This window comes from Nannobrachium achirus, assembly GCF_963921795.1.
Source record: "Nannobrachium achirus genome assembly, chromosome: 15".
NCBI lineage: Eukaryota > Metazoa > Chordata > Actinopteri > Myctophiformes > Myctophidae > Nannobrachium > Nannobrachium achirus.
In genome coordinates, this window is record NC_137822.1 from 18,816,844 (window position 1) to 18,836,585 (window position 19,742).

The 19,742-nt window shown below is 42.7% G+C and overlaps 2 protein-coding genes across 3 annotated transcripts in view; one reads left to right on the plus strand and one right to left on the minus strand.

The window, feature by feature from the left end:
• The window catches only part of LOC308298834 (bone morphogenetic protein 1-like), a 39,444-nt gene extending 28,661 nt beyond the window's left edge, over nucleotides 1-10,783 (plus strand). Inside the window, exons 9-20 of one of the 2 annotated variants that reach the window (XM_080742517.1) lie at nucleotides 9-111; nucleotides 1,581-1,697; nucleotides 2,334-2,479; nucleotides 2,951-3,146; nucleotides 3,389-3,514; nucleotides 4,505-4,668; nucleotides 5,649-5,829; nucleotides 5,932-6,057; nucleotides 8,360-8,487; nucleotides 9,209-9,422; nucleotides 9,616-9,866; nucleotides 10,185-10,783. In XM_080742517.1, the coding sequence (XP_080598643.1) occupies nucleotides 9-111; nucleotides 1,581-1,697; nucleotides 2,334-2,479; nucleotides 2,951-3,146; nucleotides 3,389-3,514; nucleotides 4,505-4,668; nucleotides 5,649-5,829; nucleotides 5,932-6,057; nucleotides 8,360-8,487; nucleotides 9,209-9,422; nucleotides 9,616-9,866; nucleotides 10,185-10,319 (1,887 nt within the window). In that variant the 3' untranslated portion in view covers nucleotides 10,320-10,783. The remainder of the gene's footprint in view (nucleotides 1-8; nucleotides 112-1,580; nucleotides 1,698-2,333; nucleotides 2,480-2,950; nucleotides 3,147-3,388; nucleotides 3,515-4,504; nucleotides 4,669-5,648; nucleotides 5,830-5,931; nucleotides 6,058-8,359; nucleotides 8,488-9,208; nucleotides 9,423-9,615; nucleotides 9,867-10,184) is intronic. The other variant, XM_080742518.1, reaches the window with a different exon arrangement.
• A 111-nt stretch (nucleotides 10,784-10,894) lies between these two features.
• Nucleotides 10,895-15,294, minus strand: trim69 (tripartite motif containing 69). The gene is made up of 6 exons (XM_080742523.1): nucleotides 14,638-15,294; nucleotides 13,916-14,011; nucleotides 13,202-13,435; nucleotides 12,278-12,300; nucleotides 12,049-12,164; nucleotides 10,895-11,795 (listed from the first exon to the last, which is right to left on the minus strand). The coding sequence occupies exons 1-6, from the start codon at nucleotides 15,274-15,276 to the stop codon at nucleotides 11,251-11,253; spliced, it is 1,653 nt and encodes a 550-aa protein (XP_080598649.1). The 5' UTR covers nucleotides 15,277-15,294; the 3' UTR covers nucleotides 10,895-11,250.
• Between the last annotated feature and the right edge of the window lie 4,448 nt (nucleotides 15,295-19,742).

Consider the following 19,742-nt stretch of genomic DNA (forward strand, 5'->3'; position numbering starts at 1 on the left):
TCTCACAGATAATTCTGAACTTTACTTCCATGGATCTCTTCAGGAGCCACTTGTGCTGGTATGACCATGTGGAGGTTCGAGATGGGTTCGGGAGAAATGCTCCTCTGAAAGGTCTTTACATGTCAGCCGATTTAAAGTAGACTTCCTCTCTACCCAAGAAAGAGAACAGTCCAAAAAGTAATAATAATAATGCACAGCTTTCTTTTTAATTTCCTATTTAATGAATATGCTAGTGGTAAAGTAAGTGAACTCGCTTTTGGCGCTGTGTTGTTTTAGAGGCCCCTACCTGGGCCGCTCCTGCTCCTATGGAAGCAAAAAACATGATCTACTTTGTCAAATTGGGAGAGGATACATTTTTCTTTCTCTAATATTAAAACATTTAGATCCTGTGTCTAGATGAGACATGACCTTTCACATTGATCCTGTTTCTGGTTTGACACAAATTTTCAATTTATCAATTTATACCCTGAGCAAGCAGGCTCTATTAGCTCATAGTCGGGGGATATCTTCAGAAATAGTGTCATGTCCTGGAATAAATTCTTTACCAATGTGTGTGTAAAGGTGTCTAGTAACACATCCCACAAAGACTGAAATTCAGTTTCCCTAGGAGAATCCTTGACAGCTGCTGAAAGTTGGGGTCCCATTAAATTAACTATACAGGATAAAACACACCAAAATAAATATGCTTTAAGTAGCATGTGAGGGGTCAAACTAGGGGGTTTTCATGATTCTGAATCCATTGATTCTGAAGCATTTATTTTGCACAAAAAAACATTCCTTGAGCTAAAAATCAAACCTCGGTTCGAAGTGGAGCGGTGAATCTGTGTGTGTGTGTGTGTGTGTGTGTGTGTGTGTGTGTGTGTGTGTGTGTGTGTGTGTGTGTGTGTGTGTGTGTGTGTGTGTGTGTGTGTGTGTTTGTGCCTGCACAACAGCGCCCCTCCTTTAACTTGTGTGGCCACTCAAGGTATTGCCAGGCTACAGACATACCCAGCCAGCCAGCCACATAGCCAGCCAGCCAGCCACGGACATACCTGTCTATTGGGAGCGCTTTCACCGCTCCAAAAAAAAGGCCTCACAACACTATGGTTTAGTGATGAGTCATCACTTTTCACAGTTTTGTGGGAGCCGCCTTCACCTCAAGGAATGTTTTTCGTGTAAAACAAATGCTTGCAATGGATTCAGAATCATGAAAAACCCCTAGTTTGACCCTTCACATTCTACTTAAAGCATATTTATTTTGATGTGTTTTATCCTGTATAGTTAAGTTAATGGGACCCCAACTTTCAGCAGCTGTCACGGATTCTCCTAGGGAAACTGAATTTCAGTCTTTGTGGGATGTCTTACTAGACACCTTTACAAACACATTGGTAAAGAATTATTTTGGTTAGGAATTTATTCCAGGACTTTTTAAGATATCCCCCGACTATCAATGGTAAGAATGTCAGCACTTGCGCAGGAAACAGGCTTCAAATCCGGGGTAGAAGAAGAAACCTACATACAGTAGTGCAGCTACTGTAAGATGATACAAGCATGACTGAATCCAAGCTTGATCGCTTCTTTCATTTCATTTATCACAACAGGCCGTTTCTGTGGAGACAAGCTTCCAGAACCAATCATATCAACAGACAGTCGACTGTGGATTGAATTTAGAAGCAGCAGCAATTGGATGGGAAAGGGCTTCTCAGCAGTTTATGAAGGTGAAATATTAAAAAAGGACACACACGCACAAGCACGCACGCACGCACGCACACACGCACACACACACACACACACACACACACACAGCCTTTATTTGCCTGAGCAGAGATGTACCAAAGGGTGGTTAGCTTGGACTGCTTACCAGCTGCCTTCCTATAGGTTATTTGTCTTGTTTATTATTGTATATTATTGTATGTCTTTAAATGTCTTAACGAATTGAATACACAGGACCACAATGGAAACAAGCCCCTAGGGATTTTTTTAAATCCTTTTAACAATCATCTGTACACACTACACAGTGCAAACTGTTAATACAATATTCACTCCATAAATCAATCACTCAGCGCAAACTGAAGCCATATCTTCCCTCTGGGTCATTCGGCAGCTAGCCTCTCAAGTTTCTTCCATGTTCTTCAGAAACAGGCTGTCGTTCCACCCAGTTCCAAAGTTGATTAGACGACAGCTTCTTCTGCCGGTGTCACACATTGAAATAGCAGATCTACAAGCTCACAACGCGTCACAATGTGATGTGTTGTGAGCTTCTACTGTAGATTGGCACATTTTGGTATGGTACTCGACAGGCAACCAAGTATACAAATCTTTTGAAAATAGACCACTACTCTCTCCCTGTACAGCCATCTGTGGAGGAGAAGTGAATCGAGACATTGGCCAGATCCAGTCGCCCAACTATCCTGATGATTACCGACCCAACAAAGTGTGCATGTGGAAAATCACAGTAGCACAGGGTTTCCACGTTGGCCTCTCCTTCCAATCATTTGAGGTGTGGTATTGAAGGTGTTACTGTCATATTGTCAAACATCAATGTATGCTGACATAATTTCATCAAAGGAATTTATTTTTTATTTTTTGCATTTGCATTTGCATTAGGCAGAGGTTTAAAGGCTAACTTTGTAGTCGATAATATTCATTGTAAGTTAATCATGTTGTGCAGAGGAAATACGAAAATCTCCTTCCAAATTAGCTTTCTGTTGAAAGTTGAGTCTCCATGCTCCATGCTTTTTTTTTTGAATGGCTGCAATGACGTTTTTATGTTCTACAGCAAATGTTTGATAAATATGCAAAGCAGAGTAGCCTCAACAGTAAATACAGGTTTTCTTTAATGTTTTTGTCATTTTAGACAACTGGTCCATAAGAGGAGTCTGTTACACCCTCACATCACGTGAATAGACTGCGCTTTGATCTTGTGTGTATGTAACAATCCTGTACTGCAATCTCGCTGTCTCCAATTTAGATCGAGAGACATGACAGCTGCGCTTATGACTACTTGGAAGTGAGGGATGGCAGTTCTGAGAACAGCCCCCTGCTGGGCCGTTTCTGCGGCTATGACAGACCAGATGACATAAAGAGCAGCTCCAATCAGCTCTGGATGAAGTTCGTTTCGGATGGATCAGTCAACAAAGCAGGTTTCGCTGCCAACTTTTTCAAAGGTCAGAAGATATCCTTAATCCCCAAATGACTTATCTTTACATTATTTATTCTTAGCACTTTTTATTGTAAAGATAATTGAATTCTCTTCCGCCAGGCTTTTTAATCCCAATTTAAACTCAATGGCAGCAGTATTTGTACAGAAATTGTCCACTAGATGGAGCCATACACTAGTAAACTACATTATTCAGCAATTCTGGACATTTCAATTTTCACAGGGTTTTGATTTTGCTTCTTTTGCTAGAGATGGATGAGTGTTCTAAACCTGATAATGGGCACTGTGAGCAGCGCTGTTTGAATACCCTGGGAAGCTACAGGTGTGCATGTGACCCTGGCTATGAGCTGGCACCGGACAAACGCAGCTGTGAGAGTGAGTATAAAGTGGGCCGACTAACCCTTTTATTTTAAGTTATTAGGCAATTAGTTCCATAGAGGGACAGGAAGTTGCGGCCAGAGAGAGAGGGGGGAACACGTTCAACTCTGTGACGTTTTGTATTAATTTATTATTGAATAGATTTCAATAATAAATAGATTTCATCCTATCCATTCTTGATACTCCCAAATTAAAGTGCACCATGCTACACAAGTGCTCGTTCTATCAGTATTGTTTGTCGACAACAAAGCTGCAGTGTTTACTGTCTCTGGGACCTCCCATTCAGGCATGCTCAATGCAATGAGAGCTTATAATGAATGGATATACAGTCATATGAGAATGTCATATGGAACGAGTACATCAGAGGGACAGCGCATGTTGGATGTTTTGGAGATAAAGCCAGAGAGGCCAGGCTGAGATGGTTTGGACATGTACTGAGAAGGGATAGTGAGTTTATTGGTAGAAGGAGGTTGAAACTGGCACTCAGGAGGCCGCAGAATACTTTGATAATATTTGGAATTCATCAATATCACTTCAGTTTAACCACGTCCCTCTATGCTTAGTAAAACAGACCTGAGTTGCACTGTACTTGATGAGTTCTTTTTCCATCTACACCAACTGTCTTCACCAAAAATAGCAGATCTACAAGCTTGCGATCAGCTATTTTTTGGTGAACATTTCCCCCAAGTGGTTAGATGTAAGGTATAAAGTTATTTTCAGTCTGTTCTAATGGTATCTTAGGGGGAAAGATTTGCATATTCACGTTGTGTAATATGATGATTCTAAGAATGAACAGTGTAACTCTCCTCTCTCTCTCCTTGGCCTGAAAAAAAATATATATTTTTTTTTTGCGGATTTCTTATTGCCAAAACGCAACAAAGAAATGCATCACCGTGCAACCAGCTTCGTTTTCTTTCTTTTTTATCCTTTTCAAAACCACATTTCTGTCACAATTCCGACATTAAAGTCAACCATGTCTCTCACCAGCAGCTGCCTGTGGTGGCTTTATCAGCGAGCTGAATGGTTCCTTTACCACCCCTGGGTGGCCCACAGAATATCCCCCTAACAAGAACTGTGTCTGGCAGCTCGCGGCACCCAATCAATATCGCATCACTCTCCTGTTCGATGCATTTGAGATTGAAGGCAATGATGTAAGGTCCATCATCACCATATCAGTTTGTTTTTGTTGTCTTTATGTCTGTCTTCTTTAGATCAGGGGTCTTCAACAGGGGGTCTGGGACCCCTAGGAGGTCCTCAGAGTAATTTCTAGGGTTGCCTTTAACCACTTGAACCCTAGCATCCCTATTCTGAGGAGAACTTTAGCCAAAACCATTGTCCAGGCAAAGAGGTTTGGTGTAGAGGGAAAAAGAGCAGAGTGAAGGTCTAAGTATTAAGGTTAACTAAGTATTAAGGGTTTAAGTGGTTAAATGCCCATACTCATTACCATGAATCCAGCATTGATATACTGTAGTGCTGTCAAACAGGTCTATGAAGCTATCCATGAAATCTTTGAAAATGTTTAATCTGCAACACAATTACAATATGTAGTGGGAGTCCCTGCTTCATCTCTATCTCAGCTAGGGGGTCCTTGGCCTGAAAAACATTGAAGACCCTGCTTTAGATCATTGTTTCTCAAACCGCCTTTTCCCTGATCTATGAATCCATGTAACCCCTTTACCCAACCCTTAATTACCTTTCCAACGTTTTGCTTAGAAAATATTTACATAAAAAGTCCAGTTTAAAGCCTTTCTACCTTTCTATGCAGTAACAGTTGTGCTAGTCAAGTTTTTGATTTCATTTGGGTGGTTCATACAAAGTGCATTCGTCTGGGCAAATTGAAATTCAGTGAATGGTCTGAAATGGGGCGGAAACAAGTCAGATTTAATAAAAAATAAAAAAACAGCATTGCAGAACCAAAGCAAAGACTTTACGGCTGTCCTTCATAGCAGGATGGTATCAGAATTGGTTTTCAAAGCCGTGCGCATCAGTTTGTTATCTCTAGTTTTCGCCAATCTCCACTGTTCTTGCCATATTATATATTGAATTTAGATGTCAGCAGAGACAGTATAAGTGCTCCTTTGCTGCAAGGCTACCCTGCGTACTAATTAAGCCTTTCTGGTGTTTGCTTCAGGTGTGTAAATATGATTATGTGGAGGTCCGTAGCGGCTTGAGTTCAGACTCGAGGCTTCATGGGAAGTTCTGCGGAGCAGAGAAACCTGAGACCATCACCTCCCAGCACAACAATATGCGAATTGAGTTCAAGTCAGACAACACTGTCTCCAAGAAGGGGTTCAAAGCACAGTTCTTCTCTGGTGAGCCATGACATGTAAATTATCGAGGCTGTGTTCTGTTATATGCATGTACTGTATATAACAATTCACTTCATATTTTGTCAACTTCATGTCCCCTGCCAGATAAAGATGAGTGCTCCAAAGAGAATGGTGGCTGCCAGCATGAATGTGTGAATACATTTGGGAGCTACACTTGTCAGTGCCGTAGCGGTTTCATATTGCACGATAATAAGCATGACTGCAAAGAAGGTACAGTATTTTTCTTTTTATTTAGTTATTTTTTTCTTTTCTTTTATTCGTCATGAAGTGCGGACAAAGGTGGTGGCTGGGGCATGGCAACACACACATGGTATTTTCCAGACAGGAGATACATTTAATATAGACTATTTAATATAGATATCAAACATTTGCCACAGACACTGTACGGAAAAACTGATGAGCACTGGATGAGCACCAATAAAATTATTGTGTTTTTGAGCGGTGGTTACACCGTCTCCTATACGTGGCCGTGTGTGTATGCGTGCGTGTGTGTGTGTGTGTGTGTGCGTGTGTGTCTGTATGTAGCCTGCAGGCCTGCAGTACCTTTTATGACCACACATGTTAAGGGAGGGGCGCTGTTGTTCAGGCCAGGCCAGACCAGGCACACACACACACACACACACACACACACGCACGCACACACACACAGGGGGGAAGGGGGGGGGGGGGTAAACCACCGCTCAGTTCACACGGGTGTGATTTTTTCATTACTTTCACCCAAGAAATTACTTATTTTCTATAAATTATACACCCCATGAAGCCTTGAATTTATGGAGATGTTTTAGTTTTATTTGTAACATTCTTAAGCCAATAATTCAATGACCGGGTGGCTGCTCACTATGACACCCAATGGAGTCGACTCCGCCAGTCATCAAATTATTGGCTTAGGTCTGTGACAAAAAGAAATTGAGTGTACGCTGCACTCAGCCAACCACTGTGTGTACTGGTAATCAGTGTCACAGAAGAAAAGCTTCACAATATCAAACTGATGTTCTTGTTTTGGAGATCAAACAACAGATATATGGCACTTCAAATACTAAAGCGTTAATAGCAGATAGTGTCAAATTATCTTGGGAGGAAGGAACAGGGGCATAGTTCTGCCTATTTAAAATGACTCCAATATGGAAGTAAAACTTCCTATGATTGACCGCTAGTTGCGCTGTCAAAAAGAATTGTTCTCCATTGGATCCCATTCATTTTCCCCTTTCGTGTTCTAACCTTAATTAACATTTTCATGAATACTTTATGATTCCTATCGCAAGTTAAAAATTGCCTTTCAATCACCATCATATGCGTTTTGTCGAAATTTGGTCCAATTTATTTTAAAATAAATGATAAAGTTGTGGGGGGCATGGCCAACTAAACTGATACCAGCCGGCTGTGTTCTTCTTCGTGTGCTGTATTTCGGGAGGCTCCGACCACATTCTCCCATGTATCCCTGCGGTTGCATGTGACCGTTGGCAGCCAATAGCATCCTTTGGTGCCTTTACAATCTATGATGGCAACACCCATGCCAAGGACCCATATTGTGTCATTTGCGCTGCATAGAAACCAATGGCTTCGCTTTGTCCATATATTTTATACAGTCTATGGGAAGGAATTAACAAATGCAGTTGAAACATCTGGCACGAATAAAAATAATTTCACACTGTAAGCCCAGTTCATAAGCCCCATTCAAATAAACTAACTCTGTTCAGGGTCCACGCAGATATAGAGTATAGCAGACGACCACCTACGGGTCTGCTTTCATTTCTTGTGTCCATCCATGCCCCCGTGCATGACCTGTACATTTTTCCTTATGTTTTCTTTTTCATAAAATAAATATAACGAATATTTTTCCAAGCTTGAGGGATTCATACCAATGTGAAACAGACTGGCAGAACATAACACATTTTTTCTTACTTTTGTTGTACTTATTTTATACCTTTTTTCATAAAAGGTATAACAAATATGTTTTCCAGCTTGAGGGATTGATACCATAGTGAAACAGACAGGCAGAACATAACGCAGGATTGTATGACTTTGGAGACGTCTATCTGGATGCGCCTCCGACCAAATAAATGGGGCCAAAAATAGCGATGGGTGAGCACGCGGCTCTCTATACACCAGTAGACCTGGTCCACTTAGGCAGACAGCACAAGTCGTGGTCCTGGTTGATGCCAAAATTGCAGAGCACTTCTGATTTGCAAGCGACACACCCTCTACTCCACCTCCCATTCCACACAGTGAGTCCACAATATATTAAACACACGCGCGCGTGCACACGCACACGCACACACACACACACACACACACACAAACATGCCACTATGCCTCCAGAAAGGGTCAAGTCACCCGTTCGCTACCCGCCCCCAAAATAGGCCCTCAGTCTAAGTACCAGTTTAGGCCTGCACATTCCTCCACAAAAGTAAGTGTGCATGTGTGCGTGTAAATATTTTCTTTTGCTTTTAAAATGAGCGCAACATTTCAGGTGTCTTATGTAGTTGTTGTTTTGTGTTGGCTCTTATCCCAGCGGGCTGTGACCTTGTGGTGAACAGTGTAATCGGCACAATCAGCAGTCCCAACTGGCCTGATAAATATCCCACCAAGAAAACATGTACCTGGTCTCTGTCCACAACCCCAGGACATCGAATCAAAATGGTATGTTTAACTACAGTGCATGGGTTATTAGGATATTTCTGTTTTTGTCGAAACCCATCTTCATAGAATCCTCCTCACCAATGCTCATGATAATATGGTACCATTGTTGTATTCTCGGTCTGTGTCTCGGATGAGGGCCGTGGTCAGTTCAGAAACATTTTAAAAACCTTAGAAGTATTTAGAAGACATTTATAAAATCGGGTCAATATATTCAAAGACTTGCACACACTACACTACACTACACTACAAGCTCGCAGTGCAGCACCCGGTGCTGTGCTGTGAACTTGTATATATCGTCTCTGTCGGGTGAAAACCCTGTATGTCCAAAACCGTTCGTTTTGCATTCATCATTTTAAAAATGACTTACCGGTAAACTAGTGAAAACAGACGATCTACAAGCATACAACGCCTCGCGCCGCGAGGCGTTGTGTGCTTGTAGATCTGCTGTTTTCACTACTTTTGTGCGACCGCCTTGTATGATGAAGCAGGGCTGTACTTTACGAAAGAACGTACAAATTTGAAACTTGAAAACGACGATATGCTATTTGTTAGTTAAAGCATAAAATAATGGTTAAAGTAACAATGCGCTCCAGGTCTTAATAGGTTAAGTGCAACATTGTGTAAAATTTAAAGAGGCGTCTTGAGATCTGCTACTGCAGATTATTTTCCATCAAATCTTTTCACCATACAGTATGTGAATCTCACCATTCTTGATTCTCAGGCTTTCAATGAAATTGACATGGAGGCTCACCTGGAGTGTGCCTACGACCACCTAGAGATCTTTGACGGACATGATGAACTTGCCCCTAGCCTGGGACGCTACTGTGGAACCAAGAAGCCCTCTCCAGTCACTTCTAGTTTCAACAATATGTTCCTGCGCTTTGTCTCCGATAATTCAGTGCAGAAGAGAGGATTTGAGGCTTCACATAGTGCAGGTGGGCATATTAGCAGAAAGTAACTCCCAGCAGTACAAAAAAAGCCAGACTGTGTAAAAACGTACATTTCTCAGGCGCCATGACAAGTATAGAAGTGAAATGGGAGTTTTCTTTTTTGAAATGCTGCATTCCTCCACTTTTACAAGCTCCTCTTTTTGGAGTGTCTCTAATTTTGTGGTTGTTACATTCCCAGAGTGTGGTGGAAGCCTTAAAGCTGAGGTCAAGTCTAAAGACCTGTACTCCCATGCCCAGTTTGGAGATAACAACTACCCTGGTGGCTCTGACTGCCAGTGGGTGGTCTCTGCCGAAAAGGGCTACGGAGTGGAGATCATCTTTCAAGTTTTTGAGATTGAGGAAGAGGCAGACTGTGGGTATGACTACGTGGAGCTGTATGACGGTGCTGACACTAAGGCTCCGAGGCTGGGACGATATTGTGGGTCTGGGGTAAGGCCTGCGTTTGAATGCTCCATAATGATTTTGCTTCTTATTGTATGACAATAATTTAAAGCACTGTTTCCCAAAAAGTGGGTCGCGACCCATTTGTGGGTCACGGATACATTTTTAATATATCGTTTTATTTTTAGAAAAAAAAGAAAGAAAGCGATAGGTTGTGAGCTTGTAGATTGGCCAGTTTCAATAGTTTGGGTCCCAGGCCAATGTATAATTTCTCTTTTGGGTCTCGGGCTAAAAGGTTTTGAAACCACTGATTTAAAGTAATAACTTCTTCTTTCTCTCTCCCCCTCCCCTCTCTCTTTCTCTCAGCCCCCTGAGGAGATCTACTCAGCAGGCGACGCAATCGTTATAAAGTTTCGTTCAGATGACTCTATCAATAAAAAGGGCTTTCATGTGCACTACACAAGCACGAAGTTCCAGGACACATTACATGCAAGCAAGTGACTGTTCTACTTATAGTAGGCCTACAATGAGACTATACCACTTAATGTTTGGACACATCTCCACCCCGATGAGTGAAAGTTCCAAACTCCAGCCCACATATTCTGCGATCATTACTGTGAGGAATAAAGAATGCGGTGACATTGATGTACAAGCATAACTGATTGACAAATTGTAATTCATGTATGCATTTAATTTATGTCCACATATGACATAAATCAGATTTCTTCAGAATTAACAACAACACGTTCTCTCTTACTTGCTTTTCGTCATGCCAAACTGAAAAAAAAAAAAAAAAAACACTTTGTTTTCTGTCAGTCTTAAAGCCAACATTATGGTAATTAATCCCATAAACATACACCTCTAACACTTACGCTCTCCAACTAGTCTGTCGGATGCTGTCACACACATCATATTTATTTTCATGTAAATTGCAGACGAGGCTTCACTATAGTAAAAAGATTTAGAGTAAAAACTTAAAAGAATAAAACATATATACTAAAAGATACAACAGTCAGTGTTTAATGAAAAATATGTATTATATGGAATACAACATATTCTACATATATGGAGGCTAATTAAGGCTATAAAAACTAGATAGCACTTCAAAAGCGCCTCAAAATATCAAATATTCAACTAAACAGAGGTTTTCTGTTAATTGTTTGATTACAAGTAATTTAACAAGTGCCAGTAGATCCATTTGATGAAACATTTTGGTTAAAAGCTGTATTGATGAGATGAATATTTAGCTATTTGTCAGATACAAATCTTTACACTGCATAATTACTTACTTTTCAATTGTATGTACAATAGTGTTCATTCCCTTCAATATGTATTTTGCAACTTGTTGCTTGCCTGACAGCCTTTGCGGCACATTTTGTTTTTGTTTTTCTTTGCTTGCTCTGTTCTCTCACTTACTGCAGGGCACAATTTATCAGATCTTGGGCAAAAACACTTTGAGAGGCTCATTTTCATGCACTTTGTCCAGGAAGCCCAGATTGAAGTATGGATACAGTGTCTCTGTAAAGGTTTCCCGAAAGGTGTAGAGGTGAGTCATGCTCCCGGCGTTATAAAAGGACACTAGGCCTCTCTTGTAGTCCAGATAAACTCCAATCCTAGCCAGAGGCTCCTCCAGGGAGAGGACAGTAGGGGGAGAGGTGCCGGCCATGTACTGCACTCCGTAGGAGAGGGAGAGAGTCCAAAAGCCGTTCGCAGGCAAGGCCTTGATTACGCCCTTCCTGGACACTGACTCCCGAGCCACCCCCACGGTCCACACTGTGCTGCTGTACACCTCGATCTCCCAGTAATGTCGCCCGTGGGTGAATCCCTGGCTGCCGAGGAGAGACAGGGCAGCGTTGAACCTGTGGGGGTTGTCCTGCACTGCGTGGTTAAAGGTCTGGTAGCGAACACAGGTGAGGGAGGAGGTCAAACTGAGCCAGGGGTTGGCAGTGCTGGAATTAAATGTGATGGCTGCTGGTACTGAGGGCAGAAAAAGAAAAAGTAATTATTTAGACTGATTGTTTCACTGTTCAATTCTGCGTATGGACATAAGTATACTCAACTTTTGTTATGTCTAACCTCTTAAACCGTATTTATTAACACGTCAAATTGCAGGGCATTGTGAACTTGTAGATCGTCTATTTTTGCCTAATGTTGACATGCCCAGAAAAGGAACACAAGAAGTTACCGGTAAGTGGTTACTTCTGTGCATGTAGTTTCTTGTATACTGTACCTGGGTAGATACTTCCTTTCAGGGATTTCCATACTCTGTACTGCAGTGGCCCAGCAAAGCGACCTTCACACAGACTAGGAGGTGTAAGTGTAGGTTTCTCAAACTTAAGTGATGGCCTGCGGAAAAAAAAAAATCAAAAAAAAAAATCATAGTTTTCAGTCCAAATCTGATCTGGAAGGTGAATAATGAATAATGTGCTGTGTGTGGTGAAATCAAAACCATGCCTTACCTCTGGAGCAGGGTTTTTATACTCTGGACAAAGATACAGAAAAAACAAGGAGAAAGACTGTCGATTAGTTTGGCTGTGTCTAAAAGGAGGGAATTTCCACATTACATCAGTGTCTGGGCTCACGCTCTCCCTCCCTGTGGGATCTCCTCATCGTGAACACGGGAAAGTCCCACATCCCAGCCAGAGCCTACATCAGCTCTAAGCTTCTTATCCTTTAGATCGAGGAGGAGTGAAATCACTGGGCTAATGTCTGCCTGCACTCCACCCTCTTGCTTCCTCCAAAGTCCATTGTTATCAGTTCTGTTGCTAAGCATTTGATATCTATGACATATCTATGACATTAGCATAACAAACTCCAGAGAATAGGTTAAACACCTTTTAACGAAATGTGCCGACAAATCAGATTTTTTATTTTTCTCATGGCTCTACTGTGTTTTTGATAGTTTATATAGTAGACCAGTGGTTCTCAAAGTGGGATTCAGGGACCCTCTGGTTCCTTGAGGGGGTTTCACGCAGACCCCTTGTAACTCTGAGAGTGTACAAATGGATATGAGGTCCTTGAAATTAAAAGGTTTGAGAACCAATGTCGTAGGCAATCAAAAATGTAGTATACAACGTTCTAAATCAAAAGTTTATTGTTTATTCCACAAATCATCTAACCGTTGTTAATAATTGCCAGATAAAATCTCATCTCATGAAAGAAAGATGAACTATGGATGGGAAACGTCCTTAATGCCTGTTTATCTCTTTGTTAATTTATTTCTTTAGTGCGACTCCATGATGGAGTCGCACGCATAATGTGAACCAACTGTCTTAGTCCTGTACAGTCCTATGGCGCTCTGCCAGATTAAATTTATAGCCGTGGCCTGCTGTAGTATTAAATGTTAGAGATTAATAGCATGGCATTTTGATCTTGGCTCTCACCCGGAGTAAAGAGAACGGGTCCAGTTCCTTCAGCTTGTCCTCTATCTCATGCAGGGCTCTCTGCAGACGGGATATTTCCACACACAGCAAGGCCTTGTGCTCATCCAGGCGTATCAGTTCTCTTCTCTCCTCGGTCTTCAGCTTCACCTGGAGCAGTTTTTCTTCTTGGTACAGGAACTGGTGAAGGTCGCTGAACTGGGCCTCAATGCGTTGCTTCAGATCAGCTGTGTGCTCCTGAGTGGGTGTAAGGAGTGGTCAGTTTCAGCACGGCTGATCACTGCTGTTTCCCCAGGAGTGCAGAGATTGCACATAGCTAAAGAGTTGAGTCATGTTGAAGCCACTTTGTAAACTATTTCCAGCTTTCAGCTTTCTGAAGTTGGTGCATTCACTCACTTGCAAATATGTTGTTGTTTTTATATAGCTTTAACCACATTAACCCAGCTGGTGTCTCTATTTGAGGGAAATATAAAGAAACATCCCTCTGAGCTCATAGATGGGCTATTTTAGCTATTTATCGTATGAAGAAGCACAGGGCTGAAGTGGTTAAAATACATTTATAGACTGCCATGGTGATTTTCTATATTTTGTGTGACACAAAAATCAATATTCCAATAGTTTTACAGAGATTGACTGTACATTAAGTTTTGAACTTTTGAAAAAGTGTAAATGTGTTCTATCACATGACATCTCACTTTGGAGGTACTTTCCACTCACCTTGAGTTTTCTGACCTCTTCTTCAGTCTCCTTCTCACATTGCAAGGCTGTGTTGAGCTCAGCCTTTAGCGAGTCCATGGAGCTGTTGAGAGAAGCCTAGTACAAACAAAACACCATTACTTAAATATAATCAAATTATATTTAAGTGCAATCAATATTGAGAAGGGAAGATGAATTTGTTCAGGACTTTTATTTGGAGTATTATTATCTGCAATTTACATCACAAATTAGGCTGCTGAACCACAATAAAAACAAAGGTCATAGACAGTTGGCGTATTAACATCATTCTGTCTATTGAGGACATTTTAAGTCCACTGGCTTTCATTCTGTATTAGAGGTCAGGGTTAGGAGGGTACAGGGACGTGTAGAGAATGTTAGAGAGGCAGTGGGCCGAAAATAGCCGACCTCCAAGCTCACAACGCGTCGCAGCATGACGCGTTGAGCTTGGAAGTTGGAACCCTAATCCATTAACATAATTTCAACACAGAAAGGGCAATCTTTTCAACACAAGATTCTGCATTCACGTTCAGGAGAGTTTGGACAAGGCAATTCTCTTTTAATGCTGCCTTCAGGTATGGCATGGAAAGGAGGCATTTGCATTTCTTTCACCACAGTAAAAACTGCATTCATGGTCTGGAGAGGGCACTTTTTACAGACGGATAAAAGGGCAGGGGCTCAAGCCCCCTTTGTCTATGTGCCTGGCAACAAACGGATATGCTTACCCTGTATCTCTGCTCAGCCTCTTGGACACACACCATGGTGTGGTTCCTGTGCTCCTGGGAGAGCCCACACACCAGACATACAAGCTCCTGGTCTTCTTCACAGTACAACTTCAGCTCCTCCCTGTGCCTGTGGCAGTGTGGGGCCGGGGCAGGCACTCTCTCCACAACAGCTGGATCTCCTAGTCGGCCTGCAGCATCGCTCTCCTCCAGCCCCTGGCAGTAGCTCTCCACAATGTTGGCGACAATGCGGTTGGGCCTGTAGCTTTGTCCGGGGTACACCTTCCGGCACTGGGGGCAGGAGCCGGTTCCCCCTTGCCCTGAGCCCCTGGGGCCAGCCCAGTAGCCAGCGATGCATGCCTGACAGAAAGTGTGGTCACAGGGCAGTGAGACCGGCTGCTTGAATAGATCCAAGCAGATGGAGCAGGTCAGGTCTCTACTAAGTCTCTGTGCTGACGCTTTAGATACCTGCCCAGCCATGGCAGGCTGCTGCCGCAGCTTCTCCATGCCAGGCTGCTTCAAAAAGTCTCCCTCTTTTGGTTTCCAAATGTTCTTGTCCGGTTTTATTCCCTGGTTCAACTTTTCTATGTTTTGCAGATAGACCGACTGGATTTTCTTCACTTCTTTCTGATTGTTGTTCATTCCTTCGCTGTGATTGTTCTTCCCTTTGTCTGCAGCTGTTGGGACCTCTTTGTCCTCCTCTCTTACAGTGTGCGTGTTGGGCTTCTCTCTGTGGGCTGCCTGCAGTGAGTCTATCTTGGCCTGGTCTTCCTGTTGACTGTGGGAAAGGAAGGGGGTGGTGGAGGAGGCGGCCTCTGCCTCCTGCTCTCTGCTCTAATGTGTGGGGTTCTCCACAGGCCCCCCTCTTACCTCCTGGCTGCTTGACGTCACATCTGGTCAGGAAAGGCGGGCCATGGATATTCTATCCTTGGATTGTTTGTTTAGAGAAGTCTGCGCAGTTACTGCAAGGCGGCCCTGGCCTGCTTAGTGCTCAGTAAGAACATGTGGGCTGTTAATCTACTGTAGCTTCAGAAATATGTAAATCCATTGTGTGTGTGTGTGTGTGTGTGTGTGTGTGTGTGTGTGTGTGTGTGTGTGTGTGTGTGTGTGTGTGTGTGTGTGTGTGCGTGCGTGGGTGCATATTTGGGAGGAGAGAGAATGAGAGCTGTGTGAAAGCTGAAAACTATTATAACAGATGTCTCGTTTCTTTTTTTGGTCACGCTCTACCCACTAACTAATCACTGTGTTAAAAGGGTAAATACATCACATAAAGATTTGGATTATAACATAGTTACTGTGGAGTTACAGTATATCAATAAGGCTGTGTACACATTTTAATGCTATGCAAGTTGCTATCATGTGAATTGTTTCTTGTAACAATTCTAATCATACCTAAAACTGCACTTTCGAGGTGCCAACATGTATGGCCTACTCGTGCGCCAGCAGAGCGCGCCATGAGGTGCGCTCACCACTGGCATCACCAGGAATGCTGGTCCCTCATTGGCTGTTAATGATGACGTTGCCAGAAATGCTGGTCCCTGATTGGGCTACAGGCTTAAACACACACAGACACCCACATACCTACGTACGTACATACGCAACCAAACAAACACAGACACCGACATACAGACATACGCAGCCGAATGCAGTACTTGCACGCTCTGCTGGCGCAAGTAACTAGACTGCACTCTGTCGAGGTGCCAACTTACGTCTTGTGTGCAGCAGCAGAGTGCGCAAGTACTGCACTCGGTGCTGTCTGTATGTAATGTATACTGTATGTGGGTGGGCAAACAAGACGGCACCAATAGTAGGTTGATTCCTCATTGGCTGATTGGTGCCAAATACAGACAAGTTGAGTTCAAACTGGTTGGGTAATCTGGTTGATGTTTGCCACCATGCTACAATGTTCAAACTTGTTATTGTGTGCCTTGTTACTTATATCAGGTCACACTTGTTGGTGGTGACGGCACCAAGAAAGGTGCTCCCCCATTGGCTAATGGCCCTGCCTTTGTAATGTCGACCAGTTACAGATTACAGACGGCACAAAAAGTTGTACTTGCGCAAGTTGCACGCTACGCTGGTGCAAGTAATAATCATAATAGGCCTACTCTCAAATACACATGTACAAGATACAGAAAGGACCGTACCCACTTCCCCCCTCAAAAAAAGTTCTATGTTCAGTGCTTACCCAAAAAAGATTTTGTTCCCAGGGTTCTATGTTCCCCGCTCAACCAAAAAAAATCAAACCTTGGTTCGAAGTGGAGCGGTGAATCTGAGCAGCTATACCCTGTGTGTGTTGCTAAATGCCTAAACTGTAAACTGTAAACTGTGCCTGTGAGTGAGTGGTGAGTGTGCCTGGCCTGCACAAAACAGCGCCCCTACTTTAACTAGTGTGTTGTGTGTGGCCACTCAAGGTATTGCCAGGCTACGGACACGGCCAGCCAGCCACCCAGCCACCCAGCCACGGACATACCCACGGACATACCTGTCTATTGGGAGCGCTTTCACCGCTCCAAAAGGTTCAATGTTCCCTGGGTTGTATGTTCCCCCTCAACAAAAAATGGTTCTATGTTCCCCAATTACCTAAAAATAAGTTCTATGTTTTTCATTTACCAAAACATTTGCCTCACTCACCCAAACTAATTTCTAACTAGAAGCAGTGTTCTTCCGAGCACAGGTCTCCGGCAGGTCAGGTATGTTATTGTGGCCTCCTGGTGGCGCTATAATAGTCCAATGTGAAAAGTATGCCATGTCTTCTTTGGCCTTTCACTGTAATCTGATGCTGCATTCATGATTTGAGGCATTTTGTTCCAAAAATTTATGTTGCAAAAGTCAAACTGCTGGTGGTGCTGGATGGCATTTGTTCCTCGACCTTGTGGGAATGTGCGTACAAAATTTCTGCAAACTTTGGAAGCCAATGTTAGCCAATTAGGATGGAATATGACATATCGGACAGATCCGTCTAATTACATGACAAGTGGATTTTTTTCCCTCTACCTAGTGGGAATTTGAGTGCAGGATTTCACAGAAATCGCACTCTGTGTTCATGATTTGAGGCATTTTGTTCTGTGGGAGCACTCCCACAGAACTTTGGAAACCAATCTTAGTGACAGTCTCGGCCATGCCTTTTGGTCTAGCGGAGACAATAACATCTCTAAACACACACAACGGAACATAATGGGGAGAAATTACGTCAGGTAAGTCAGGTGGGAACTAGGGACATCTGGGAATCATATTTTTGGATGGACGAGTGAGCACCTGGACACCTAAATCATCTGGGCACCTAGCCTGGCTACTGGACACCTGGACGAGTGGGCACTTAGGGGTGGAGATATCTGGGCACAAGTGGGCAAGAGTATAAAACAGTCGTGCAACATCAACTGAAGCATTCAAAATTATTGCTGCTAATGAAATATCATGAGATGATTTACTTGGTATCGGAATGGCATAGACTGTCATAGTTGTCGATACCAGCATTTTATACAGTATCGGCAGCTTTTCCAATACTGGTATCGGTGCAACTTGCAAGCGAGTGTGTGAGAGTTAGTGATGCGCAGGCCGACCCCGCGGGCATCCGCGGTTAACCCGAGGTGGGCTGGGCCGAGTCAAGAATTTTTACTTTATTGGCAGTCATTCAATCATTCAGTCGCATTCCCTGAGCCCAAAAACCTAAGGTTAGACACCATAATCTAGGACTGGTTATAGTAATAACCTATAAACGTTCCTGTCAGCCATATTGGACGCCATCTTGAAAATGACGCTTTTGTGGCACTTTCAGCACGTAAAAATCATATAGAAACAACCCATTAAGTACTTTTCCTCAAAAAATGGAGGGATGATTTTATTATGCCATTAAAGCGGTATATTTCAATTGGGCCTTTCGACTCAGAATCTTTCAGGAAGAAACCACCTGGGGGTCTATTATAGTCCATAGACACATAGGCCTACAAAACAGAAAAAGTACAAACTATGGTACCACCTCTTTAAGGGTAAACAAATATGAAAATTAAAAAGAAAATCGAAATAATAATGCGCTTCTTGATCTTTCAATTGATCAAAAAAGTAACAATCACTACTGGTGATTACAGGTCCATTGCTAATGGAAACACAAAGATAACCGTTGACAGGTCATTTTCAAATACTAAAAAAATAAAAAAACTGCATCAGATCAGACCTTATTAAAAGAAATGTTAGAAACGCAACAACAAGTATACATAAATGTTCAAAAGCATAAATGGAAAGATAATGCTCTTATATTTTGAAATGTTAGAAACGCAACAAGTATACATAAATGTTCAAAGGCATAAATGGAAAAATAATGCTCTTATATTAACAATACAACGGACCTTGATGTCTCCATTGAAAACTGTTCCAACAACTCCCAAGAGCTTCCGTCCAATGTGATGAATTCTCTGTAGTTCTTCTTTAAAAGTCCTTATCGGTTAAAGCTTTGTTCAAGTGTGAATAGCTTTAATGTGACTCTTTAAGTAACCGTGACGTTTGAACCCTTTCTTACACTGGTCACAGAAGTAGTAGTTTTCTTCATGCAGTTTCTCGTGAGTTCTGAGGCCATGGTCAGTGCTGAACCATTTCGCACACTGGTCACAGTGGTAGGGTTTCTCTCCTGTATGACGTCTCTGGTGACGGTTGCGATCAGTTATCTGTTTGAACTTTTCTCCACACTGCTGACAGTTGTAAGGCTTCTCTCCCGTATGAATTCTCTGGTGCCGTTTGAGATGACCTTTTTGGCTGAACTTACTCCCACACTGGTCACAGTAGTAGGGTTTTTCTCGTGTATGAATTCTCTGGTGCAGTTTGAGATGACCTTTTTGGCTGAACTTACTCCCACACTGGTCACAGTTGTAGGGCTTTTCTCGTGTATGAATTCTCTGGTGCCGTTTGAGAAGATCTTTTCGTCCGAACTTACTCCCACACTGGTCACAGTTGTAGGGCTTTTCTTGTGTATGAATTCTCTGGTGCCGTTTGAGAAGATCTTTTTGTCTGAACTTACTCCCACACTGGTCACAGTTGTAGGGCTGCTCTCCTGTATGAATCCTCTGGTGACGTTTGAGCTCACTTCCATTTCTGAATGTTTTCCCACACTGGTC